At 32.6% G+C, this 27,783-nt stretch overlaps 2 protein-coding genes across 2 annotated transcripts in view; both read right to left on the bottom strand.

The window, feature by feature from the left end:
* Nucleotides 1–27,783, bottom strand: part of LOC129808696 (zinc finger protein castor homolog 1-like) — a 49,581-nt gene that overhangs the window by 12,462 nt on the left and 9,336 nt on the right. Inside the window, exons 2-3 of the mRNA XM_055858478.1 lie at nucleotides 14,975–15,331; nucleotides 3,874–4,050 (exon numbers count right to left, since the gene is read on the bottom strand). Coding sequence (XP_055714453.1) covers nucleotides 3,874–4,050; nucleotides 14,975–15,320 — 523 coding nt within the window. The 5' untranslated portion in view covers nucleotides 15,321–15,331. The remainder of the gene's footprint in view (nucleotides 1–3,873; nucleotides 4,051–14,974; nucleotides 15,332–27,783) is intronic.
* On the bottom strand, nucleotides 12,813–13,976 carry LOC129808697 (uncharacterized). The gene is made up of 2 exons (XM_055858479.1): nucleotides 13,537–13,976; nucleotides 12,813–13,461 (listed from the first exon to the last, which is right to left on the bottom strand). The coding sequence occupies exons 1-2, from the start codon at nucleotides 13,788–13,790 to the stop codon at nucleotides 13,065–13,067; spliced, it is 651 nt and encodes a 216-aa protein (XP_055714454.1). The 5' UTR covers nucleotides 13,791–13,976; the 3' UTR covers nucleotides 12,813–13,064.

Here is a 27,783-nt window from a genome sequence, read left to right as displayed (position 1 = left end):
CCGCAATGAAAATCAATTAGTAGAACCATTTCAAGTATTCTTTGTGAATTTCATCCAGAAATATTGAGAATTACGGTTTTTAGAGTGGATTTTCGATTTTTCGAAAAAACTGTAAGGGGTTAGCCTATCGATTTTTTTGGTCAAAAAATTTTTTGTCGAGATTTTGCAAATTCCGCAATGAAAATCAATTAGTAGAACCATTTCAAGTATTCTTTGTGAATTTCATCCAGAAATATTGAGAATTACGGTTTTTAGAGTGGATTTTCGATTTTTCGAAAAAACTGTAAGGGGTTAGCCTATCGATTTTTTTGGTCAAAAAATTTTTTGTCGAGATTTTGCAAATTCCGCAATGAAAATCAATTAGTAGAACCATTTCAAGTATTCTTTGTGAATTTCATCCAGAAATATTGAGAATTACGGTTTTTAGAGTGGATTTTCGATTTTTCGAAAAAACTGTAAGGGGTTAGCCTATCGATTTTTTTGGTCAAAAAATTTTTTGTCGAGATTTTGCAAATTCCGCAATGAAAATCAATTAGTAGAACCATTTCAAGTATTCTTTGTGAATTTCATCCAGAAATATTGAGAATTACGGTTTTTAGAGTGGATTTTCGATTTTTCGAAAAAACTGTAAGGGGTTAGCCTATCGATTTTTTTGGTCAAAAAATTTTTTGTCGAGATTTTGCAAATTCCGCAATGAAAATCAATTAGTAGAACCATTTCAAGTATTCTTTGTGAATTTCATCCAGAAATATTGAGAATTACGGTTTTTAGAGTGGATTTTCGATTTTTCGAAAAAACTGTAAGGGGTTAGCCTATCGATTTTTTTGGTCAAAAAATTTTTTGTCGAGATTTTGCAAATTCCGCAATGAAAATCAATTAGTAGAACCATTTCAAGTATTCTTTGTGAATTTCATCCAGAAATATTGAGAATTACGGTTTTTAGAGTGGATTTTCGATTTTTCGAAAAAACTGTAAGGGGTTAGCCTATCGATTTTTTTGGTCAAAAAATTTTTTGTCGAGATTTTGCAAATTCCGCAATGAAAATCAATTAGTAGAACCATTTCAAGTATTCTTTGTGAATTTCATCCAGAAATATTGAGAATTACGGTTTTTAGAGTGGATTTTCGATTTTTCGAAAAAACTGTAAGGGGTTAGCCTATCGATTTTTTTGGTCAAAAAATTTTTTGTCGAGATTTTGCAAATTCCGCAATGAAAATCAATTAGTAGAACCATTTCAAGTATTCTTTGTGAATTTCATCCAGAAATATTGAGAATTACGGTTTTTAGAGTGGATTTTCGATTTTTCGAAAAAACTGTAAGGGGTTAGCCTATCGATTTTTTTGGTCAAAAAATTTTTTGTCGAGATTTTGCAAATTCCGCAATGAAAATCAATTAGTAGAACCATTTCAAGTATTCTTTGTGAATTTCATCCAGAAATATTGAGAATTACGGTTTTTAGAGTGGATTTTCGATTTTTCGAAAAAACTGTAAGGGGTTAGCCTATCGATTTTTTTGGTCAAAAAATTTTTTGTCGAGATTTTGCAAATTCCGCAATGAAAATCAATTAGTAGAACCATTTCAAGTATTCTTTGTGAATTTCATCCAGAAATATTGAGAATTACGGTTTTTAGAGTGGATTTTCGATTTTTCGAAAAAACTGTAAGGGGTTAGCCTATCGATTTTTTTGGTCAAAAAATTTTTTGTCGAGATTTTGCAAATTCCGCAATGAAAATCAATTAGTAGAACCATTTCAAGTATTCTTTGTGAATTTCATCCAGAAATATTGAGAATTACGGTTTTTAGAGTGGATTTTCGATTTTTCGAAAAAACTGTAAGGGGTTAGCCTATCGATTTTTTTGGTCAAAAAATTTTTTGTCGAGATTTTGCAAATTCCGCAATGAAAATCAATTAGTAGAACCATTTCAAGTATTCTTTGTGAATTTCATCCAGAAATATTGAGAATTACGGTTTTTAGAGTGGATTTTCGATTTTTCGAAAAAACTGTAAGGGGTTAGCCTATCGATTTTTTTGGTCAAAAAATTTTTTGTCGAGATTTTGCAAATTCCGCAATGAAAATCAATTAGTAGAACCATTTCAAGTATTCTTTGTGAATTTCATCCAGAAATATTGAGAATTACGGTTTTTAGAGTGGATTTTCGATTTTTCGAAAAAACTGTAAGGGGTTAGCCTATCGATTTTTTTGGTCAAAAAATTTTTTGTCGAGATTTTGCAAATTCCGCAATGAAAATCAATTAGTAGAACCATTTCAAGTATTCTTTGTGAATTTCATCCAGAAATATTGAGAATTACGGTTTTTAGAGTGGATTTTCGATTTTTCGAAAAAACTGTAAGGGGTTAGCCTATCGATTTTTTTGGTCAAAAAATTTTTTGTCGAGATTTTGCAAATTCCGCAATGAAAATCAATTAGTAGAACCATTTCAAGTATTCTTTGTGAATTTCATCCAGAAATATTGAGAATTACGGTTTTTAGAGTGGATTTTCGATTTTTCGAAAAAACTGTAAGGGGTTAGCCTATCGATTTTTTTGGTCAAAAAATTTTTTGTCGAGATTTTGCAAATTCCGCAATGAAAATCAATTAGTAGAACCATTTCAAGTATTCTTTGTGAATTTCATCCAGAAATATTGAGAATTACGGTTTTTAGAGTGGATTTTCGATTTTTCGAAAAAACTGTAAGGGGTTAGCCTATCGATTTTTTTGGTCAAAAAATTTTTTGTCGAGATTTTGCAAATTCCGCAATGAAAATCAATTAGTAGAACCATTTCAAGTATTCTTTGTGAATTTCATCCAGAAATATTGAGAATTACGGTTTTTAGAGTGGATTTTCGATTTTTCGAAAAAACTGTAAGGGGTTAGCCTATCGATTTTTTTGGTCAAAAAATTTTTTGTCGAGATTTTGCAAATTCCGCAATGAAAATCAATTAGTAGAACCATTTCAAGTATTCTTGAAATGGTTCTACTCTTTCTACTTCTTGAAATTATTTGGCGGGAAAAATATGAAAAGACTCTTAGTGAGATTATTTGAGCGCGAAGGAAGACCAAAAGAAAAAGAAAAAAAAATAGAGTGTTAGTGTGTAAATTGGGTGAAAATACCAATTGACATTCAATCGATTGGGTTGGGCAGAGTGATAGAAGAGGGATTTCAAATGTGTAAAAATGTCGTTGAATATCTTTGCCAAGATGCTGAAAATTCCACGTAGAGTGTGACCCAGTGGACCATTTGATTGCCCAATTTACTCAAATACACAAATGTACAAATGTTATTTGTGAGATTTATCACCCTGTGTGTCAAAATTAACACACATTCGACACAATTGACAATTTTAGGGACTTCACTTACAACAAAAACCCAAGATAAATGCATCCTCTCTAATTGGATTCTCAAGAGAAAACAAATCAATTAATAGATTCATGACATTTTTAGCATTTAAATATTTATTCTTTCCCTCTTTCTTCCTCTCGCGCCTTCTGTTTTCCCGCCAAAATAACTGAAAAAATAAAATAGATAAAAAAAATGGTTTTTGGGCTGAGGTGACTCGTTATTTGGTGTCTCAGCGGAAAAAGTTTTAGATGGTATTGTCGGTGATTTAGAGCAATTGAGCCCAATAAAAGCCACCAATTGACGCTCGGTGGGAATTCTATCAACTCTGATTTGTCACAATTGACCACAATTGGAATGGATTTCGTTTTACAGACCAAAAAAAACGACATAAGGGACAATTTTCCAACAATTCCCACGAATTTTATTTGCATTTCAGGCGTCACATGATCAAAATTAACCTCAAAAAATGAAGTAAATGCTGAGGAATGATCATAAAATAGTCTGATTATTAGCTATTTTTATCTGCACTAACCTGTCTTTTTCTTCTCGATGGGCACATCAGGTGCCTCAGGTGGTGAGGTTGCTGTCTCGACTGGTTTGGGTGGTTCAGGGACTTCAGGAATTGGCGGCTGGAAGCCAATGGGAGTTGCATTTGGAGTTTCTGGTGGCGTTGGTGGTTGCTGAAGGTCAAATTGGGCAAAAGGGCCGGCTTTTGTTGTTGTCCAGAATAAATGGAAGAGAACAAAAGGTTAGGTGGGTGTCTTGGGTTATCCTCCCGGCCAATTGTTTAGATTTTTTGAGTATCGTTGACGGGGTTTTATATTTTATAATACTTTTAATCATGGGCGTACCCCAAGGGGTTACTCAAACTTAGAATACCGACACATTTTTTCGTTCGAATCTATGGAATCCATGGAATCACTCGTAAGATTCTAATTTCTAATAGGATCTAAAATACAATTCCTTCAAGAATCATTGGAATCAAATGGAATCTCAGAATCATTCTTAATTCAGCGATAGATAAGCCATACTACATTACAGATTTCTATGGATTCTTTTTCTTATTTTCCAAAGAAGATTGGATATTTTCAAAGAATATGTCTCATTCAAAAATAAATACGATTTCTCCCGTGGCGGATACAAACTAAAATACCCACACTGAGGGAAATGGATCTGGGAGCCGGGGTTAGAAAGAGGTGTTGAATATGCACCATGGCAATCGGGGTTTAGTTTCACACCAAAAAACGAAGGAAAAAGTTAAATTCACACAAACTTTGCTTTAAAAAAATTAACTCTGCCGAGTGTTACATCTACACTGTTCATATAATCCTTGATACAGCACATAAAAATGTCTTTTTTGTCATCCAAGAAATTCATGAACATATCTTGTATGAATTTAGTACACTCTTGTTTAATTATTATATGAAAAAAGTATTAAAAATATATTATTATAGAAAATAGTTCAGTATTACGGATTGAAACCTCATCGAGTGTTAAGTTTACACTCCTGGCAACAAAGATAAGCAAACGCGAGACGAGTGTGAAAAATACACTTAAACAGTGTTTTTGCAACACTTCCTCGGTGTTGTTGAACGAAAAGACACTATTAATTTTTCACATACCTCGTTTTGTTTCAGTCTATCGAAAGCGTCCATTTAAGAAAATGCTTCGTATCCGTTTGTGCGTGTTTTTTTCGGTAATTCTGTTATAAAATTGTGATTTAGAGGCCAAATTTATGCGTAAAAAGCACGGTAAGTGTATAAATTTATTTACAATATAGTGGAAAAGTGAAATTTTTACCAGAAAAAGAAAACTTTTCTAGTTTTCTATGGAAGTGTTGATAAAGTGCTGTTTGTAACTTTTTTGTTTGTGTGTTTAGTATACTTGCAATTATCGTGTATTATTTAATTTAGTTCTATAAATAAAGTGAATTGTTTGGATTACTAACGGATTATTTTAGTGGTTTTGGTAGAGGGAGCTTAAATTTTCACATAAAAGCATAGATTCAAAAAATCTAATTTAGAACTGAAATTCATTACAAGCAACATACTCGTAGCATCCTTATTTTACAGACATTTCTTAATTCTTTTGTTAATGGTTTCTTAATAATTAATAAAATTAATTTGTATTCTTTTATAAATCCTAGAACTTTTCCTTACAGTTTTGTGGAAAAATACCCCATTCTCCATGGCGTGACGATTAGTGTAGCAAATGGGATTGGAATTCTGGTAGTAGATGTTGACAGCAATATTCAAGCTGCTGCAATTGTGGGATACACTCGACTCATGAGAAAATTATTATAGGTATGTGATATATCTTTTTTCTTAATTTTGGTTCTTATTGATTATTTTTCGTATGCCTCTTTTTAGGCTTTAGTTAAACTACGACCGAATTAGAGATTGTAGGTACTATTTACACTCCACGAAATGTAAAGGCAGAACACTATCTTCTGGCACTGCTGTGCAGTTCGTAATCAAACCTTTACAGACCTCAAAAACACCCTAACGATGAGATGTCTGCTTCTACAGATATATTATGATAGAGGTAAAATTACTACTTGGTTTTAAGCACTTTTTTTTAATTAAAAAAATACAATTTTTCTTTATGTAATATTCATAGTAATCTTATATTCCTTTGTTTTCTAGATTTAAAGAATATTGTAAATCTTCATGGTCTACGCAAATTTTTGGCCCCTGAACTTTTCGAAACTACACAGGACACAAAAATAAAAAGGAATCGTCCACTTTCCGTTCACCATCTACTAAAAAGGGAACCATTCTACTATCTCCGGAATATCAAATTCTACTCGAGTCGATCTTGACTGACTTCGCAGGATAGTACAGTACTGGAAAAAATAACTCTGAAGATTAGTAATCTCTCTACCTAAGCTGGAAAAGAAGTAAGATATTAAACTGTTTCTATTTTTTTGTACAAGTAAGTTTAGCGCAGATAATCTTATTTTATATTCTAAATTAAAAAAAAAATGTACGTGCATACTGATAGCAAACATAACAGCGTCAAATTCTTAAATATGCACAAGAAAATTGTGTCCACAAGGCATTCTAATATTCAAAAGAATAGTCCAAATCCAAAATTTTTATTACCATTCTGAACAAATATTCTAAATAATTAATTAATATATTGATTTTAACGAGAGTAATATTCCTTAAACTGTGCCACTTTACACTCCCAAATGATTTCAGAGGCAAAATTTTTTTCTTTAGATTATGGCCTGAATAATTTTATAAAGATACAACTTTTTATATAAATTTAGTATTATATTTCGTTAAAAATACTTGAATAAACCAAAAAAAATTATTTTTATTAATTTCCAACATAATATAAAATCTTAAGATATTTTGAACGATATGTTTTATCTGGGAAGCTTAAAATTTTTGAAACAAACATGAAGATTAGTAAAGTAGCCTATTTTTATGAGAACAAGTTAGAAGAAAAAAGAATTTATGTAATATTGATAGAAATAAGTTTCCAAGAAGATTGATAGTGGAAAAATATTAAGGCAATGAAATTTTGAATATATTTATATAATACTATTATATTGATATGTACATATGTTAAAAAAAAAACAAGTAAAAAATAAAGAATTTATAAACCAATTATACTTTTTAATGGGATGTATGGAGAATATACCTCTCAAAGAAAGAGGGGTAATATGTGCACTTGATGAGGTTTGCATATTTTAAATACCATTGGTGTGAAAATAACCCTCGATAGGGGTTCCTAATTTATTTTATAGCGTCAGTGTAAATTCCACACTCGATGTGGTTTGATTTTTCTATTCAATATTTTTAACCCCCGCCTATTACCAAATTTACTACCGGAGGGGTTTGGTTGATTCGGGGTTAGAATTTGGTGTGAAAAATAACCCCCGATTTGTGCATATTTAACACCCGTATTTCTCTCAGTGCAGTCAGTAAATTCGGTTAAGGCGGACCCCCCGGGATACCAAGAACAAAATCGTTCTTCAATATTTTACACAGATTGAAGTGCCCATTATTTTCGATTAATAAGAGGCTCTATTTACAGACAAGGATTCAGATAGGATTTCAGAAAGACAGGAGCCAAATTGATGAACTATCCCCAAAAGAAATCGTTTTTTTTTCGAACGCAAAGAACAAAAGTTTCCTAAAAAAAATTGTAAAAAAAAACTTAATTATTAGACTTTGAGCTTAATTAAGAATCAATTAAAGGAAAACAATCTGGAAATTTACTATCTGTTTTTCGAGGAAATCACTGCCGATTTAAGCGATTTTGGAGGATTTTGACAAAAGGTACAAAAGCATATTCATGTATCTGAGTAGCCTTCCGTTCCAAGAAATTGAATATTAAGTTTGAGGATCCCAAAGGATGTTCTTATGCCTCCGGCACACCTTTTAGATCAGGAAAATTTCATGAAGTCGAAATTCGGATCCCTTTCTTTCTCAAATGTTTTGAATATGTCTATTTTATTCTTTCGCACTCTTCTTCTTCTTTTAAACATCACTGCAAATTTAATTTAGTTCAATCGAATTTGGTATGCGAAAGAATGAGATAGTCATATGCAAAACATGTGAGAAAGAAAGGGTTTCGAATTTCGATTTCATGAAATTTTTCTGATCTAAAAGGTGTGCCTGAGCCATTAGAGTCTAAAAAAGTTTTTAAACTTTATATGCTTGAAAATAAGAATCAATCCTATTTTGATGATTTTAAGTGGTTCAAATAGCACATAATCAGATTTAATTGAATTCCAAAAATAAATATATTAGCATTTATGTTTTAAGGAAAAGGGATTAAGAGCACCTTATCTTCCCTTTTCTAAATTCTTAAGAAGATTTCGACAAGCTTTTTGTTAAAAGTAAACAAAAAATTTAATTTTCAAATCGCTTTTTTAATGATGTCAACTTATTTACCAAAACGAAAACACTGCATAAAAAATTCGAGTGGAAATTATGAAAAAAAAAATTTTTTTACATGTTTAAAATCAATAATTAAGGCTTTTCCTTGAAAAAAAATGGCGGGAAATTTTGATCAAAAATGGACTGATAATGCTGGTGTTTTAGAGTTTTCAAAAACTCTTTCAAAAGTTGAATTCTAACCCTATTTTGATTATTTTGAGGCCGTGAAAAGCTTTCTAGCTAGGTATTTCCTCTAACCAGTTTCATAGTGACATTGTAGCTGTTGCTATTGTTCAAAAATTATCTTGATCATATTTAGCAACATCTGAAATGCGATAAATTCGAAAATATCGGGGATAAACAGAATCACAGAATGGAATAAATTGAGAATCACAGAATACCGAATTGAATTATTAAGAGAATCACACATTTGGAATCATTAGAATCACATTGGAATTCCATGGAATAAACGGAATATGGACACAAATTTTCGATCTTGAGTAACCCCTTGGCGTACCCAGCTAGGGACAGGGGGGGCAGCTGCCCCTAGAAATTTTTCTCAAAAAGACTTTTCCAAAAAATTAGGTGCCAAGTTCCATGGAGTAAAGGTTAAATAAAAATTTAAAAGTTGCAGTTCAAATGTTATATTTATACATACTTAAATTAAAGTACTTAATTATACATACTTAAAGTCGGGTAAAAGTATCTACACTGAACGGAAAAGGAGATTAAAAACTTGTTAAAAGTTGTTAATTTCCATACAGTGATTAAACAAAAGTTGCTATTTTTGGGTTAAACAACATAATTGTTGCGTTTTGTTTAATTTTAATCTCCAAAGTTGTTTAAATCTTAGATATCAAAAATTAATCAAATTTTTGTTAAATATTGTTACAAAGTGATTAAATTTATCAATTTTTTAACAACATTTATCAAAAAATAACAATTTAAAAAAAAACCCTCTTATACACCTCTTAAATGTCTCTTAATTTTAAATTAATTTTATTTTATAATAAAAGAATAATTTTCAATCTTACTGAATATATTTCCTTCCATTTACATTATAAATTTTACATTTTTCTGGAAAATTTGAAATCATTTGACAAATTTCATTATTAATCTTCCTACCAACATAATGGTTTCGGTGTCTGTCAAATTTTAATTCAGTTTTGAACAATCGATTTTGAAATATGAGGTAGCGATTTTTATAAGTTTTTCAAGAGAAAGTCTTGTCGTAGTACTTTATCTTTTCGTAAATTTCTAATGATTTATTTCCGTGCTTAATGTTCATACCAGGTTTTCTTTGCAAGATTATTGTAATTCAAAATAATGGAGTTTCCAATTAGTTCAGTTTTCTTTAAATCTTCGTTACAATTTGGATTAAAGAACATGTCAGAAATTTGCAAAGATGCTTACCAGAGAAAGTGATATATTTTTTCGAGGCTTTATACTTTTCGCATAATATATCCTTGTGTTTTTCTTCGAATCTTTGACATGCAATTGGTCTGAGTGGTCGGCTTTGCTTAATTATGTGAGCATAGTGTGTTAAGTAGTGATACTTCGGCTTTAATTTCTTTTTGAAAAGTTTTTTGATATAAGTTTATTGTGACGATAAGCGAGATTATTCACTTGGACAATTTCGTTTTAACTGACTGAAAATGTTGAAAGGATTATTACTATTTTCTGCAAAATTATTATAAATTTCCACACAGGATCATTAGATGAAACGAATAAAGCTATCAGCAGTGTAATAATTTGTACAAAAGTTGCCGATTCAGATGCGAACATTTTTAGTTTTTCTTTTTTCAAGTGCTTCCTTGTAATTACCAGTTGAATTAGAAGAATATTCGCTATCATATTTAAATTTCCTTTTAGCCGCATTAAGTTGGACGATTGTAAAATATTTCTTTTCGCAATTAAATATGACAGCGCACTACAAAGATTATAGTGAACAACTTACTTCATAAAGATCACGCATATTATCCTCGAAAAAATTTGTAGTTACGCACAGTACAGCTTTCCTCCATAAGATTTTCTAGTTGCAAATTTTGGAACACAATATTCTCCCTGAATCATATGACTTTTTTAAGGAGAAGTTCCGAAGCTTTATAATTTTATTTTACCTTATCTTCGCCAGGAAAAACCACGCAAATATCCTAAGAGAGAATTTCAATGGATCGACAAGACAGAAACAAACCCCGGCTCTGCGTAGAATTAGGTTAACGAGTCCTTTCTCCTGTTCTTATCCAGTTTACCATTTTTCTAATGGTATTCTTTAAGGGAAATTCCTTCTGGACATTTTAAAATATCATGGATCGAGATAACAGTCCAGGAGGACATTCGAGTGTTTCCCCGTTTCGGATCCTCGCGTACACAACTACACAACTTTAGTATAAAATGGTTAAGATTGTATATAATACTCGCACAGCTCAAGCATAAAATGGTAAAGATCTTGCTAAAATACGCACAGCTCAAGCAGAAACTGTTTAACAAGCCGTTTCATGCTACAGGAAAATGAACAATGAACCGTTTTATGCTTAAGTCCAGGAGGACACTCAAGTGTCTCCTCGTTTTGGTTTATACTGGCGTATTTGCTTTCCGGACTGCACGTTTTGACGCCATTCTCGACGGAATATCATTTTTACGGCCCCAGGAGGAAGGATTTCATTGATATCCGTTTCCTCAAGGTCGCAGGTATTGTCTGAGGTGATTCCACGATCTATAAATTAAAGAAAAAAGTCGAGAAATAAGACAAGAGGGAGAATGAGGTTATGGAAGATGAAAAATACCTTTCAGGGCTCCGTATTCCTCGGGTGCTCCAAACTTGTGGCACAGAGCCATCAAATTTGGATCGTCACAGACCTTTCCCATAAATAAAATTAGCAAATTTGCGTTTAACACTTGTTTTTTAATTTAATTTTATTGACACACGCGCAACTCACTTGGCATACTTCAACTTCATAATCCAATTGACTGAGAAGAAATGTCAAAATTAAAACTTATTTCAACAAAAAATGTTTAAAATTTGTTAAAATGTTGTTAAGAAAAGAAAACGAACAAATTATTGTTAAGAAATAGTTTATTGTTGTTTTTTAGTTGGTAAAAAAAAAAACAATTTTTGTTAATTTTATCTCCTTTTTAGACGTAATTAATGAAATTTTTGTTTATTTCGTAAATAATCTCTTTTTATCTCCAAAAATAAACAATTTTTAACAAATTTTAACTCTCATTCCGTTCAGTGTACGTCACTGGCAGTTCGATTTGGCCCACCTTATGCCGAAAATAGACACAGGCTGATCCTCGAGAATACTCAGCTCGAAAAATTTAGCGGTAAAGGATCAGCTCAAACTATCATATACTGAAGGTTTAGGATTAGGGATTAGTGCTTTTTGTATGAACTGTCAAACTAAAGTAAATAGTGAAATATGGAGTATTTGCTGTGGCAAAATTTTATTGTTCAACAACAAATTGACCGGCTCCGCAACGTGGCTCTATATTATAGACGAAAGAGCCGTAGAGAGAGGAGAAGATCTAGGATACTTTCCCAAATCATGCTAATGAATGGCGGACGGAACCGCAGAATTTGGTGCCTGGTAACTTATCCAAATTCTTTGAGGACAACTAATGAAAAGAAATATTTAATTATCGCTCAACTTTAAACTTGTAGGACCGATCGGGAACATTTTGGGAGACTGAAGTTCCTCTTTACAATGATGATGAATTCAAAAGGAACTTCCGTGTGTCTCGTTCAACTCTAGATTTTCTTGTAGAACACTTGCATGAGGACCTTGTTCGCCAATACACACATTTTCGAGATCCAATTTCCGTTCCGAAGAGAATTGCTGTAGCCCTATATTCATTGGGATCTTCTGCGGAATACCGAACGATAGCTAATCTCTTCGGTATTGGGGAGAGCACTGTCGGACAAATTCTCTTGGAGTTTTGTCATCTTATAAAAGAGGTTTTTGAACCACAATTTATCAATTTTTATCCTCCAACCGAGGATAAAATCATTGATATGAGATCTGGATTTGAAGTAGTTTGGGAATTTCCTCAATGCTATGGTGCGATAGATGGGTGCCATATAGAGATTAAAGTAAATGATGAGGACAAAGTAGATTACCATAATTATAAAGGATGGTATTCAATTATTCTCTTGGCGGCAGTTGACTATCGGTACAGATTCACTTATGTAAATATTGGTTCGCCAGGGAGAAATAATGATTCCCACATCTTCGAAAGGTCAATCATTCGACGACTGCATAATGAAGATGAGACATTTCAAAGGTTCTTCAAAGTTATTCAAGGAGTCCAGGTGCCAATTTTACTTTTGGGTGATTCTGCTTTCCGTTTGGACAGGTTTCTCATGAAACCCTATCCCCATGACAATCTCACTCCAAAAGAAAAGTACTTTAATTATATGCTGTCCAGAGCACGAAGAGTGACCGAGAATGCATTTGGCCAGCTCAAAAATCGTTTTCGAAGGATTGGTAATGGTCTCGAACTAATGCTGGAAAATGATTCAATAGTTCAGGCTTCGTGTATCCTCCATAATATTTTAAATGAAAAGAATGATTATTTGAATGAGGAATTTGATGTGGCTAGTTCTGAACAATTGGAGAACCGAGAACAGCCTGTCCATGTCACAATGCGAGCACCAACAGGTGATGGAATAACTGTCCGCAATACAATTGCTGATTACCTTTGGGCCCGGGATAGACGTCTGGATGAAAATAATGAATAAAATTTACTTACTATACTTCAATATATTTTATTATTGTCACCGATATCGCTAACAGGATGTTTTTTTTTTGTAATTACAAATCAATTTTTATTCAGGAAATAGTCTGGCAAGTAATTTCTCATTAAATGCGATCTGTTGCTGGGCAATCCTATTGGATTCCTTCATGTGTGCATTTGCTATCTCATCGTTTCTTTCTGCTGCTTCATTGGAACGTTTTATCTCTTGCAACATTTCCTCTTGAACGTTTATTAGCTTTCTTTTGCGAGATCGACGTGGATTTGGGTGTCCCTGGGCCTGGATTGATGAACTGGCTATTTCCTCTTCATTTCCAGCCAATGAATCACTCAAGGACATGATGATATTACCTTCGTCTACCAGATTTTCATCATTTACTGGAAGATTTCCAATAAGACTGTTCATTTCTTCGTAGAAAGCCCAAGTGGATGGAGATCCCCCGGAAGTGCCTACTTTCCTCTTCTCTTCTCTGAAAACAAGGCACGCAAATCTCAAATGTGTATTATGATAATATTTCATCAATTTTATGAACTAAAGTACTTGCCTATATCGAGCAGTCATATTTTTTATTTTAGTTTTCACTTCATTCTCGGTCTTATTGACACCATTTTTCTTGAGTTCTTCAGACATCGCTTGATGGACTTTTCGATGCCTTTTCTGTCTGCGGAGGTCGTAATGATGATCCCTCCATATGGAGATAAACATCCTGACCTCCCCGTCACTCCAATCTTTCCGTGATTTAGGATTTTGCGATAATTGACTTTCACCACCCTCCATATTTTTTGTAACAATTGACATTTCGAAAAGCACCCAAAAACACCCAAAGTGAAGCTTTTTATTTTCAACACTGGCGCTGATGTCGCCTAATCCTCGTAATTTTACTAGACCTCACGAATTTAGAAGATCAGCCTGATCCTCCAAATTTTGGGCTGATCCTTGAGTGTATCGATATCGATCCTCATTTTTTGGGCTAATCCCTAAGCCGATCCCTGTGTCTATTTTGGGCTTTATACAGTAGACTCTCACTCAATCGGCTCTTTCTCAATCGGGCGTCAAATTTTGTTGACAATTTTCACGCTTAATTATGAAGCTAATTTGTTCAAATTCGCTGCAGTTCTTCCTATTTTATCGTGATTCTTTATAATTGAGCACTTTTTGTGGAATTTACAAAGGCTTTGATGCTAAATTCTATCGCTAAACCGGATGACATTTCGCCCCATATTCCCGATTGAGAGAGAGTCTACTGTACAGTAGGGTGTTTCAACAAAGAAAAAAAATTTGGCACTATTCTGACGGTGCTGTATTTGATGAGACAAGAAAGTTTTTCTTCTACGACCATATGATCAGACGCTGTTTAGAGGTGGCTGAACGACCCTCTCTGTAGAACAAATTTCTGATTTTACCGGATTTTACACTACAGAGAGGGTCGTTCAGCCACCTCTAAACGGCGTCTGATCATATGGTCGTAGAAGAAAAACTTTCTTGTCTCATCAAATACAGCACCCTGACAATAGTGCCAAAATTTTTTTTCCTTGTTGAAACACCCTATTATACAGTAGAGTTCCTCATTTTGAACGATATTTTCAAAAATGTAACGGAATTCATGTGAAATGCACCTTCTCTAAATTAAGACAATAACTTTAGAGAATATATCGATGTAATTTATTGTTAAATAAATGGAATTTGTTGAGTAAGTTAATATAAAATGATAATATTGAGGAAATATCAGAGAAAAATGGCACTCCATGCAAAACTTTCTTCACATAACCTCAAATTTTACATTTTGAATTCAACTGTCGTTCAAGTTTGAGGAACTCGACACAAGGGAAACCTCAATTTTGACGTATATTTTGTAACCCCTAGTCACGAGTGTAGAAAAATATCTATACGAATCTCTACGTAAATGTAAAAAAATGGCTTCCTTTTCTAAGGCCGGGGGTTGGGGTATCTAATTTTAGTTTTGTTTCTTGCTTGATTTTTACCTGGTCTGAGGTGAGATTCTTTGCTCAATGCATCGACAATGTCCCTAGGTGATATGCTGAGGCCGTACATGCTGAGGAGTTCCTGCATCGTCTTCATGGCAAATTCTAACCTTGCTACTTCGGGCGGTGGCTGCGGGGGTGCATTGGTGGTGCCATCTTCTGACGAAATCAGGCAAAATTGCGATGGAAGTGGTGAGGGGGATTTTTCCTCATCTGTCAGTGCAATTGTCAGTTGTGGCGCCATCTGGGAACATCGTGGTGAGAAATTTTTACGTTTATTCTTTGTCTGACGACAGTCAACTGCGTCATCTTCGGCACCGTCTACAGATGGCGCCCCGCTATTCATCGTCCCAGCGCCTAGAATCAAAATGGTTTACATCCCGTCAAATCATTATTCTACCTGCCGATTTTACTCTCAGGTTTTTTGAATTTTAACGGTATATTCCAGTGTATTCAGAGAAAATCTGTAGATTTTCGGCAGAATTTCTGCAGAAAATCTACAGATTTTCGGCAGAATTTCTGCAGAAAATCTACAGATTTTCGGTAGAATTTCTGCCGAGAAAATCGGCATAGTGTCCATTACTTCACAAAAATATTGTTGATTTATGTAGAAACTGTAGAAGTTACAAAAAAAAATGGTATGCTCTGCTTAACAAAGCATTACCGATTAAACATTTTAAATAAGTAAAAAGATGCGAGCAAAAATACTAATTTTTTAAAAATCGCCCATGGAATGATACAAAAACACGAAATTTAGGTCGATACTCTGCTTAAAGTTTTCACTTCACTTTTCTCTACTTGTAACACGGCGTCGCAGAATTCTTTATTTTATATAAACACCGTGATATCACTCAGAATAACTCTATTGAATTTTGCAAAGTTCAGTGAAAAATTTTTCCATCTCTTCTGACACAGCTCTGTCTGGAAAGTCTGGAATGTAGAAAAAATCTACAGAAAATCGGCAGAATATCTACAGAAATTCGTCAGAGATTCGTCAGAAAATCTGACGAAATATTCTGACGAATTTTGTCCCAAGCCCAAATAAAATTCGTAAGAATATCTACAGATATTATCTGCAGATATTCTGTAGAGGTGTAGATTTTCTCTACAGAAATCTTAAAGATATCTGCAGATATTATTTGACGGGTTACTTCAATATCAGTAGGGTAGAGTCTGCTCTTTTGGCCATGTAAGCACTTTTGGCCACCTAAAGTAAAATGACATTGTAAGGCAATTATGAGTTTATTTAGAACAGGAAAATGGGTCTTATTTCGTGACCTCTAATCTAACGAATCAGAAAATCATATTTGATTTTGTATCGATTTGATTAATTCAAAGTTATTGAAATAAATTCTAGACAAGGTAAACAATCACTAAAAAACACATGGGTTTCTTAAGAAACTTGTTAATGTTAAGAGAAATTGTTTTGCACTATTTCCAAAGGGTTACTCAAGTTTGGAATACCGACACATTTTTCCGTTAGAATCCATAGAATCCACGGAATCACTCTAAAATCAAATAATGGAATTACTAGAATCAAATGAAATTACAGAATTCACCTTTCTTAAAATTCCGTGATAAACAATAAATAAACCAAAATTACGATATGGATTCTATGGATTTTTTATTTTCCAAAGAAGATTAATAAATGGACATTTTTCACATTTTCAACTGAACGTGGAATAATGTCTCATTCGAAAAGAAATACAATTTTTCCCGTAGCGGATTCAAGGTAAAAGACCCTGTCAACAAAAGTGGTTAAGGCGGACCCCTGGCATACCAAGAACAAAATCGTGAACGGTGAGGCACTAAAATTTGTCCTATATTCAGTATTTTATATAGATTGAGGTGCTCATTATTTAGGATTGATAAAAGGCTTTATTTAAAATCAAGGGTGCAACAAGGATTTTAGCATGAGAGCAGCGAAATCGGAGAACTACGCCCAACAGAAATTGCTTTTTGAACGCAAAGAACATGAGTTTTCTCGAAAACTTGATAAAATAAGCCAAATTATTATGATTTTGAGCTCATTTAGAAATCAAGAAAAGGAAAAAGGAATCCATCTGCGACCTGTTTTTCAAAAAAATCACTATGCCGATTTATACGATTTTATCGGATTTAGACAAAGGGTACAAAATCGTTTTCATTGATTTGGAATAGCTTTTTGTTTCAGGAAATTTCATTTTAAGCTTGAGGATCACAAAACGATGTTCTTAGAGACAAAAAAGAGCCTTTAGGCATAATATGCTTGAAAAAATCAGAATTCATTTTATTTTAATCCGATTTTGATGATTTTAAGTGGTTCAAGCAGCACATAATCCGATTTAACTTCTTTTGTTTTAAGGAAAAGAAATTAAAAGCACATTCCGATTTTTTTCAACTTTTTTATCCTATATTTATTCTTTCTTAATTCTATTTTGAAGATATTTAAAATTAGATTTCCAGCAAAGTTTTTCGAATATTCTGTCGATTTTTATCTTTTACCGATCTTTTATTTAAATTAAATGATTTTGAGTTTTTGGAAATCTCATAAAATCTAACAACAAACATTTCAAAACAGTAAAAGCGTATTTTGTAGAAATGACCTTGAATTAATTTTTGAATTATTTTAAATTTTATACTTTTATGTTTTATTTTTTCAACGTTTAATATTAGAATCGAATAGTAAATTATAACTTTAAAACATGCAGTATTAAAAATGGCCAAGTTGATAAAATTAAACTTACAAAAAATTTAAAACACTTAAAAGAACGGTTCAGTGGGGCACCGGGGCACCTTTGGGATAGGGGCCTCGTCAATATTGCCTGTTGGCTACCTCATATATCCGCCAGTAGATTTTTCCGCGATAATCTTCAAAAATAATTCAGAATCACGGAATACCGAATTAAATTATTAACAGAATCACACATTTGGTATCACTAGAATCACATTGAGATCACGGGGAATAAACGGAATATGGACACAAATTTTCGATCTTGAGTAACCCCTTGACTATTTCATATTTTTGATGAAAATATTTGATGTTATTCAATGAAAGTCTATTTCTTAATTAACTAAATTTTATTGTGATATCACCCTCAATAAGATTCTCTAACAAATTAAATGAAAATCGAATGTGGCCAAAAGGGTTTACTTCTTTCGGCTGTGTAACTACTTTTGGCCAATCATTTTTCCAAGCATTTTACACGTGGCGCACCTCGCGGATTTCAGTAAAAACGGTCGTGACTTTTGACTGATTTTTAAATCAAATAGAAAATGTGCAAAAAGTCGTTTAAAATACTCTAATAATCACATAAAATTGGTGTTAAATAGAAATGGGACTTGCGCTGTGAATTTGTAAAAGTTTTCGAGAGCTATTTCTTCTCTTATTTTATAAAAAATTCTATTGAAAACAAGTGGCCAAAAGTACTGATACATGGATAGTTGCATAAAATGCATTTTTCACTAAAATATCCAAAAAAAATTGGGAATTCTCTTAGATTATTAGGAAATAACGGCTTAAAGGTATCTTTGTACAAAATTTCATTTTATTTAGCACAGTATAACATAGTATGTAGTAGTATAGGCATAGTATTTCACAACTCCATTCCGGCTAATAGCCGTAACTCTGCGGATGCTATTCGGCGGCATTTTCAGGCTGAGCCTTGAGAAATTATCGCCTAAATTTTTCTTCTTTTTGTTTATTTTTCATTTTTTTCTCATTTTGATGTATTAATTTTTTTTTTGTAATTTTTTTTTCTTTTTTTTCACAATTGTAAGAGGGATGACCCTATTATTGTGAATTAAATAAACTATTATTATTATTATTTATTTAAATAAAGATTATAAAAATTACAAGAACATGAAACCTTAAAGTAGCCAAAAGTATTTACTCTACCCTACTGTCTTTTTAAAAAGTGTGCACCGATTCCGATTAATTATCTGCCCCTTGTGAATGATGCCCGTACTTAACCTCTCAATTCCCTATCAATATCACAATTTCTAAAGGTTTAACGCATTCAGTAGACTAATTCCTTCGATTTTCTTTAAGAAAGTAACCACAAAAAATACTCCATTTATCGCAGATAAAATTCTAATTGGCAAAATTCTATTCCAATTGCATTAAAAACGGAATATTTAATCAGAAATCTCTGCGACGGATTCAAAATTAAATTGATTAATCGGAAATAAATCAATTTAATCCAATTTTTCATAATTTTCCACCAAAAAAAAGTGATTTCCATCGAGAAAACTATCACAGTAGTTACTTTAAGAACTATTAATTGCATTCTGAAGAATTTTGCTAACCCCAAAAAAGGTTAAGGACCCCGGAAAGGTCCTTTTCGGGCATTTTCCGGAAAGGAAAACCATTGAGGAATATTCCGGAATTTTTATTTTTGCAGAAATCATGAAGATTCTGTTTAAATCATGAAGATTTTCAGAGATTTGTTCAGGAAATATTGAGTTTTGTCTATTTCTTAATTGATCCTGACACTGGAGTGGATTTAAAAAAAAAAAGGTGAATTATTGATGACCTCAGTGATGGTTCGAGTGTCATTTCTGTGAGCAAAAAATCATTAATAAATTGAAGAAAAAAGAATTAATGAAAGAAAAAGGGGTCAAAAGGAGGAAAAGGAAACCCAATAGAGATCCCTTCGTAATTCTCTTCTCGAATTACGTTTTTTTTTTGTTAAAAAAATAGAGGCGACATCCCTTCGAGATACTCCGCTGTTTTTTTCCTGTTTCTTTTCATTTTTCTTGATGGCTTTTGTTGCTGAAATTTCTTAGATTATTACCAAAACGAATTTTTACGGTTTGGTCCGGACGAAATAAAAGAGAATTGGAAGAGAAAGACGGCAAAAAAAGGGGTGAAAAAGCGAGAAAACATCAGAAAAATTTCCGCGAAAAAGAAAGAGATGGAAAGTGGATGAAGAAGAAAATAAAGAAAGAAGAAAAAAAGGGTTAAATAGGGGAAGACATTTGTTGGAAATCTCAAGAAACATCCCATTGAGATTCCCACGGAAAAACACATGAGAAATTGCCGCGATCCCTCTTTGCTTTTAATATTTTTTTCCTTTTTTTTTTAATAATTCATTTGACGAAAAAATTGAGTAAAATGTGTAGATTGAGAAATTTGATCTGCCACAAAATAAGTAATGTTTCAAGAGAATATTCTCAGCTTTTTCTTTTTGTTTTTTTGATCAAGAATCAGGATAGTCTTGTGAAAATTTAGATACTTTGATCGACGAACAGGGAAAATATCCATGAAATGATCTGGAAATAGAGAAAAAAAGGGGCTTAATTATTAAAATAATGAAAAATTAATTAAAATTCAGAAGTATTCTGTAGCAATCTTAGTGAATTCCTAGCGAATTCTTAGAAAAAAGGCGATTTGAAGTCCAAAATAGTTTTTTCGGAATTTCCGTGGCTTTTCAGATTGAGCCAGAAACGGAAAATCCGATGAAAATTTGAAGTTTTACCGGGAATTTTGACAGAAAAATCTTGCAAAAGAAATTACTTTGAAGGAATTCAAAGGATTGAACAACTGAAAATCGCTTTGGGCAAAATTTCCCAAAAGATAAATCAATTTGGCTTAGAATGTCATTCAAGGAACCTTGCTAAATATTTCCTTCTTACTTTTCCTGGAAGAAAAATTCTCTTTCTAATTGAATCAGTTTTCCAGGGAATTTTCTCGCCTCTTCAGGGCATCCAAAATCATCAAAATCGAAATTAAGTACTTTTATAGAAAGTTCCTGAATATTCCGAATATTCCTGAATAGTTTTTTCTCTTGAGAAAAGTGAATGAATAATCCTGAATGGTTTTGCTTTCCGGAAAATGCCCGAAAAGGACCTTTCTGGGGTCCTTAACCTTTTTTGGGGTTAATAAAATTCTTCAGAAAGCAATTAAAGTAATTTCTGTGATAGTTTTCTGGATGGAAATCCCAGATAAATTGTACAAAAGATGAAAATATCACTTTTTGTGGTGGAAATTTATGAAAAATTGGATTAAATTGATTTATTTTGGATTCATTTTCAATTCCTCGCAGAAGATTTCAATAATTCACCTTTTTTTAATCCACTCCAGTGTCAGGATCAATTAAGAAATAGACAAAACTCGATATTTCCTGAACAAATCTCTGAAAATCTTCATGATTTAAACAGAATCTTCATGATTTCTGCAAAAATAAAAAGTTCCGGAATAATCCTGAATGGTTTTCCTTTCCGGAAAATGCCCCAAAAGTACCTTTCCGGGGTCCTTAACCTTTTTTGGGGTTAGCAAAATTCTTCAGAATGCAATTAATAGTTCTTGAGGTAATTTTCGTGATAGTTTTCTCGATGGAAATCACTTTTTTTTGGTGGAAAATTATGAAAAATTGGATTAAATTGATTTATTTCCGATTAATCAGTTTAATTTTGAATCCGTCGCAGAAGATTTCTGACTAAATATTCCGTTTTTAATGCAATTGGAATAGAATTTTGCCAATTAGAATTTTATCTGCGATAAATGGAGTATTTTTTGTGGTTACTTTCTTAAAGAAAATCGAAGGAATTAGTCTACTGAATGCGTTAAACCTTTAGAAATTGTGATATTGATGGGAAATTGAGAGGTTAAGTACGGGCATCGCTCACCAGGGGCAAATAATTAGTCGGAATCGGTGTACACTTTTTAAAAAAAAACAACACCGGTATTGAAGTAGTGTTAATATACCGGATTCTGTTCTGAGAATAAGGATAAAAATAAATATAAAGAAATAAAGGGAATTTAAAAAAAAATCAGTGTAAGGGAAAGTACTCTTCGTTCAAAAGTTCATGCCTTTGAATAATGTGAATTTTCTTTTATTTTTTCCCAAAGTTGCCTACACATTATCAAAAAATTCTTTTAAAAAAAATGACCTTAAAGTTTTTTTTTTTAAATCGCCTCCACACTAGTGAAAATTTCTCTAAAAGAATGGATTTTTTACAGAAATTTGTCTAGTGTGTAGGCAATTTTGTAAAAAACCAACCAATTTTTCTTTTTTAAATCAAGGCTTTTTCTTTAAAGAATTTTTTTTTTAAAAAAAAATCACAGCACTTCGAGACATTTTTCATGAAAATTTCTCATTTGATTGGCGGAAAAAGTGTGAAAAGTGTTTGTTGGAATTCCCTGGGATAGCTGTTAGTGGATGTTCGTGGAAAATTCTTCAAAATTGCGAAAGTGGAGTGTTTTTCTGCAGAAGTTGTTCCCAGTGGAATCAAACCCAGCTTTTGGAGGAACATTTTCGCTGATTTTTCTTTTGAAATTGCCGAAAGTCGTGATGTCTGTGTAGGGGAGACCGGGGAGGTTTGGGACACTTTTTCATGTTTTGACTTTGAGACAGTATTCCAAAAAACCACGATAGTGTATTACAATTTTATGCGGTCTATAGGATACTTATGGGTATTGACTTTATAAAAAGTACTCGAAAGAACTTGGAAAACAACAGAGTTTTCTTGGAGAAGATAAAAGATTTTACTTGACGCTTTGTCCCAAACCTCCCCGATGTGGGGCAGTATGGGACGCAAAAGGGGATGTTTGGGACGTGTTTTTTCTCGCATAATTTGCATTATTGGAGCACGTTAATTAATTTTAAATACTAGATTAAAAATATTTCTAATAGAAACAAAAATGTTTCATTATTTTATTTACACTTAGAAATTAATATCAATTTTGTTTGTACAGTAGAGTCATTTAGGGTAACTGCTCATAATTTTGGACAGTTTCTAAATTTGGACACTTTGAGGGTAAAATTGGACACTAAAAATAAATTGATTAAAATGATGGATTTTTATTCCAATATTTGATGAATAATGAATTCTATCTAAATATTTGTTCTTTTTGGAAGATTTTGACACTAAATACGTTAAATTTTGAATATGATTTGAGTTGAAATTGCTTTGTTGAAAATTCAGTGTGAGCAATTGCTTACGAGAAATATGACAGAACTTTGTGCTTACTTCAGTCTTATTTAGTTTTGGTGAAGTACTAACAAAGTTTGTTCGCTGTTTTTGAGTGATATTATTGAATATTCATTGAATATTGTGTTGATTCACGTTACTGATGATTTGTACATTTGACCTGAAGTGATATTTGCCTTGTGAATTATATTTTTCGTGTGAAAAATGGGAAATTTTTTAAGACATTCACCAGTGAGGTGATGATTCTTATTTTGGACAGGTGTTTTTCTCACGAAATTTCGTGAAGTTTTAGCTTTTGTGATGACTAGGTTGGACAAATGCCTGGAGAAACAAAGGAGCATCATCTCTACGAAAGAGATGTAGCGAGAAATGCCTTGAAAGGCTCCCGGAAAGGTCAGGGAATGAGCTAATCCGCACGTACTTGGAGTACCGAAGCCAACTCACTTTAATGAATGATATGGAAAGTTTCCGGGCTTCTTGTGACATTCTACGTTTCCCTTACATGAACAGGAAGAGGAATTGGTAAGATTGGTTCATCAAATGAAGAACAATGGGCATCCTATTGAGGCGGATTAGCTGTCCAAATTTACAGACAAGTTGGCCAAATTAATAACCAAGTTGTCCAAAATAAGAGTCAAATTCACCTCTACATATCAATTCATTTTTAAACGTATTAAAACTAATTTTAGTAAAAATAAAACAATAAATAGCTTGTTAAGTTTCTAAACAACCCTTCTGAAAAGAGAGTAACAAGAAATGTCAATTAGTATAGAAAATATCGCACCTCAAACTTGGAACTTCGATGCTTATAAGCAGACTGTCCAAAATTATAAGTACTTCCCCTATTGTCAATCAATTATTTAAAGTATTTTCTTCTTATTTTCCATCTACCTTTTTTTTATTCTAAATATTTTACAATCATGATTATCAAATTCCTCAGACGAGTAGATTTTCTTTGAACTCTTAATTTTGAACTCATTGATGGATTCCTGTTTGATTTTACGACAAATGCATTGTACCTGTTTTCTCATTATTTCTCTGAATAAGCTCTCACCTTGCCTTTTCTGGAGAACTTGTTCGAGAAATTTTCTAAAAAAAATAGTTTCTAACTAGATTGGGCAAAGATCGAATATCCTCTGAGGAGGAATTATTGATTCCCAAGACAATGATTGTTTAATTGTCCCTGTAATCAACTGCTCAACTGGTAAAGTTTGGACAAGAGGGAGATTTCCAGTAGAAACTGGGCATTACTCTTCATTTTGACAATAAACAATTGCATATCACCTACAATCTTGTCGAAAATCAACGTCCCATTCATCCCCTTTCAGATGTCCCAAACATCCCCGCGTGTAGTTTTGGTATTTAAAACCTTTAAGTAAAAAACAAGCGTGTATGATCACGGAAACTTTTCTAAAAATATGTTACCAGATTACAGTGATACCTAATGAGATAAAAAAGTTTTGATTATATATCGCTGATATAAAATACAAAGACGAAAACTGAGACGTCAAAATATACGATTTTTATCAATTTTTAAAAAAAAATGTTCGTAGAATTAAAACAATAAAACTGAGGATATCCATTCTATTAGTCAAGATACATCTTAATATTGCCTACACAGTAAAAAAAATTTACAACCACTACGATTGGTAATTTTTGCACGAGCGCTATGGTTGTAAATTTTGTGTATTGGAAATGTTGTGTATTGGCAAAGTTGTGTATTTTCAATTTTATAAAATGGTTTCCTGTCTATAATTTTGATTGTGATATGTCTCGGTATTAAACTAAAAAAAAAAGAAAAAAACATGAAGAGAAGGTCTGAGACTTGAACCCAGAACCTTTGCGTTGATAGTCTCACGTTTTCCGGCTGCGCCACGAATTTGCTTACTTCTCTTAAGCAAATGGCCAAGAGTTGCATCGTCAATTTTTCTAATTTACATGATGCTTCCTCTGTTTTCTGTTATTACATAATTATTCCTAATTTTTCACGACTGAGGCACATTTTAAGAATCCAATGAATGATTCCAGAAGACAATTAGGCAGTTAAAAATGCAAAATCTATCTGAAATCTTAGAAAAATTGCAATAGTAAACAATGGAATTTTGACAGTTATCACACAAATTTTCCAATACACAAATTTCATTACACAATACATAATTTTACTAGCATTAGGGGAAAGTGACCATGCTTGATACTGTAAAATAAAGTCCAAGGTTTGTGATTATTTTCTGATTAACACACAAACCGAAACGATTCTTGCACTATGGCAAAAAAAAGTCTCACTTATTAGGTTCATAATCCAACCTCAAATAGTTCTTGGAAATCCTTAGATTTTACTCAAGAAGAAAATGTAAATTCAGTGGCGATTTTTATACAAGTTGGGTCCGGGGCCTTCCTGTATAATAATTGATTCGACAATTCGGAGGCCCATTTTCACTGTAAAAAATTCACCGGATACAAAAAATTGCACATCAATATTTAGACGAAACTCTAATCTATCTGCTTAAATCGTTTGTACGACTGGTTATTAGTTTTAAAATCACTTTTATGTAATTTTTCTAAACCCTGTTTTTATGACATTAGGGCGCTAGCGAAAACCATTTTTTCACTTTGAGTCTATAAAAATGACACTCTGCAACCTTGAAATTTAGGCAACAGGGTTGAAGATTATGTCAATTGTCGATAAAATTGGCGGATTGCAATATGTGTAATTATGAAAGAATCACATCTAATGATAGAGTTGCCACATTAAAATTATCATTCATGGACCTTTCTTAAAATACAGGATGGACACAGATAGAATTTATGAATTTGACATCATCCACAAAACAGTGTCCACTAATTAAAAATATTTTTACATAAATATTAGTCCTGATGACCCCTCTATGTGACTATTATAGTAGTTTTCGTGAACAGCGACATTAATTAAGAAATACTTATGAAATATCATGTATCGAAATTACAGTTTTGGACCCATTTTTGATTTTTGCTTCCTGAAACTAGGAAAAAAGAGCTAGGATCCTAATTTTTTTAGGAAATGTCAGGCTTAGCACCAGCTATTGAAATATATTGCGATGAGTCATAACTATTGATTAACATAGGAAAAAAATAGTTATTATCAAGCTTGGATCGTATCAAGCATGGTCATTTTCCCCTATGTTAGTATCGTACCACCACTATGATAGTAATTTTACAATTTACAACCATATTGCTTGTCAATTTACACAACTTTTCAAATACACAACTTTATTTCTCACACAATTTTTTACTGTGTACGATACAGTAATGATTAAATCCCATTTATTTCAAAAATTAATTGAAAAAATCGCCTTGTCCCACACTACCTCTGTCCCAAACCTCCCCGGCAACCCCCTGGCAAGTTGGCCTTTTTATATGGAGGTATTTGAAGCCAATTCCTAAATTGATCTCGGACTCAGCTCACAGTGCTCAAAGGAAAATATTTATTTAAACAAAAATTTAGTATATTTATCCCTCCATGCGGAAAGGTATCTTATAATACGGAAAAACTTCTCACTTTTTTGTTATTTAGTGTAACGGTCGCGAGTGCAAAAAAATTACCATATAAATTAAAATCGAAGTATGAGAAAGTGGCTTCAAATTTCAGGAAGCTTGCCAGGGGCGTGCTCCCCGGTCTCTCCTACATAGAGAGAAAAAATGTACTAAAATCAATGCATTTTTGCGATATTTATGGCATCAAAAAGGCTCCTATACCTTTTGTGATTGATTTTAGTGGATTCTTGACATCAAAATCAAGTAACTCTATGGCATTAAAACATTGCCATAAATGTCTTACTTTTTAGTATCTTTCCAGTACACTGTGGTATTAATTTTAGCACACTGACTGGTGCATTGATTTTTAGAGCACTGTGGCATCAATTTTAGAGTATTTGATTGATAATTGTTTAATAAAGCTGTCTACTAAAGGAAAACTAAAAGAAAATTCACATTATTCGAAGGCATGAACGTTCGAAGGAAGAGTATTTTCCTCTACAACAAACAAGATTTCAAAGGTGATCGGTCTCGAGCAGGGGGGTGACATTAGCTCTGAAAAATGCAACCAGTTTTAGTGTAAATTTTTTCCTGTTTTCGTACACATTTCACGAGATATCTTCAAAACTACGTAGGTTGCCAATTTGGGGTTTTCGGTTGCCTCTTCATTATTAAATTGGCTTTTATTTTGTATTAGTATTATTTCCTAATTCATTCTACAATGACAGAAAACAGCTAATAAACTCAAAAGTTTTTTCGGCACGCTAGAAACATATGGGAAACATAGGAAATGTCGTGTCCCTGGTCTCGAGATCCTTTGCAATCTTTTTGTATCTTGAGTGTTATCTAAAGGAATTAAATTTATGAAAGATCTAATTGAAAGTGTCTTTATACATAAGTTTCCTCTGACTTAAAAAAGCGTTTATGTAAGGATATTGGAATTTTTGTGATAATATTCGGAACTGAATCGTTTCAATTAATTCAAAAAAAAATCCTTTTGTCTATTTCATATAAATACCCAAGCGGCAATTGATATCCAAATAATGTACAGTCTCAAAAGTTGTGTAATGTCACAAGAATTTTGGTTGTAAATTGTGAAATTACTATCACATTTGTCGTATGATACCAGCAAAATTTTAGGATCTTTTAAACTTTATTTTTCCTATAGAATACCTTGCGATGAAATGCTACGTTGATTTTACCACATTGAACAATTTGAAAATCCTGAATTGTTGTTGTTTTCTCAATACAATTGGAACATTGAACCGATAGAAACCAAAATTTCGAGTATTATGTTCATATATATATTGTGTTAACATAATATTGTGTTAAGGATTATTGATTTTCATAATTTAATGTGGTCAACTATGATATTCACAATCATT

This window comes from Phlebotomus papatasi, chromosome 5, assembly GCF_024763615.1.
Source record: "Phlebotomus papatasi isolate M1 chromosome 5, Ppap_2.1, whole genome shotgun sequence".
Classification (NCBI taxonomy): Eukaryota; Metazoa; Arthropoda; class Insecta; order Diptera; family Psychodidae; genus Phlebotomus; species Phlebotomus papatasi.
This window is presented reverse-complemented; position numbering and strand designations above follow the sequence as displayed.

Bases quoted from the DNA above. Each gene is read 5' to 3' on its own strand.
- LOC129808697 (XM_055858479.1), bottom strand. From the start codon at position 13,790: ATGTCAATTGTTACAAAAAATATGGAGGGTGGTGAAAGTCAATTATCG. The intron at 13,462-13,536 runs GCAAGTACTTTA...CCTTGTTTTCAG, and splicing joins AATATGACTGCTCGATATAG to AGAAGAGAAGAGGAAAGTAG.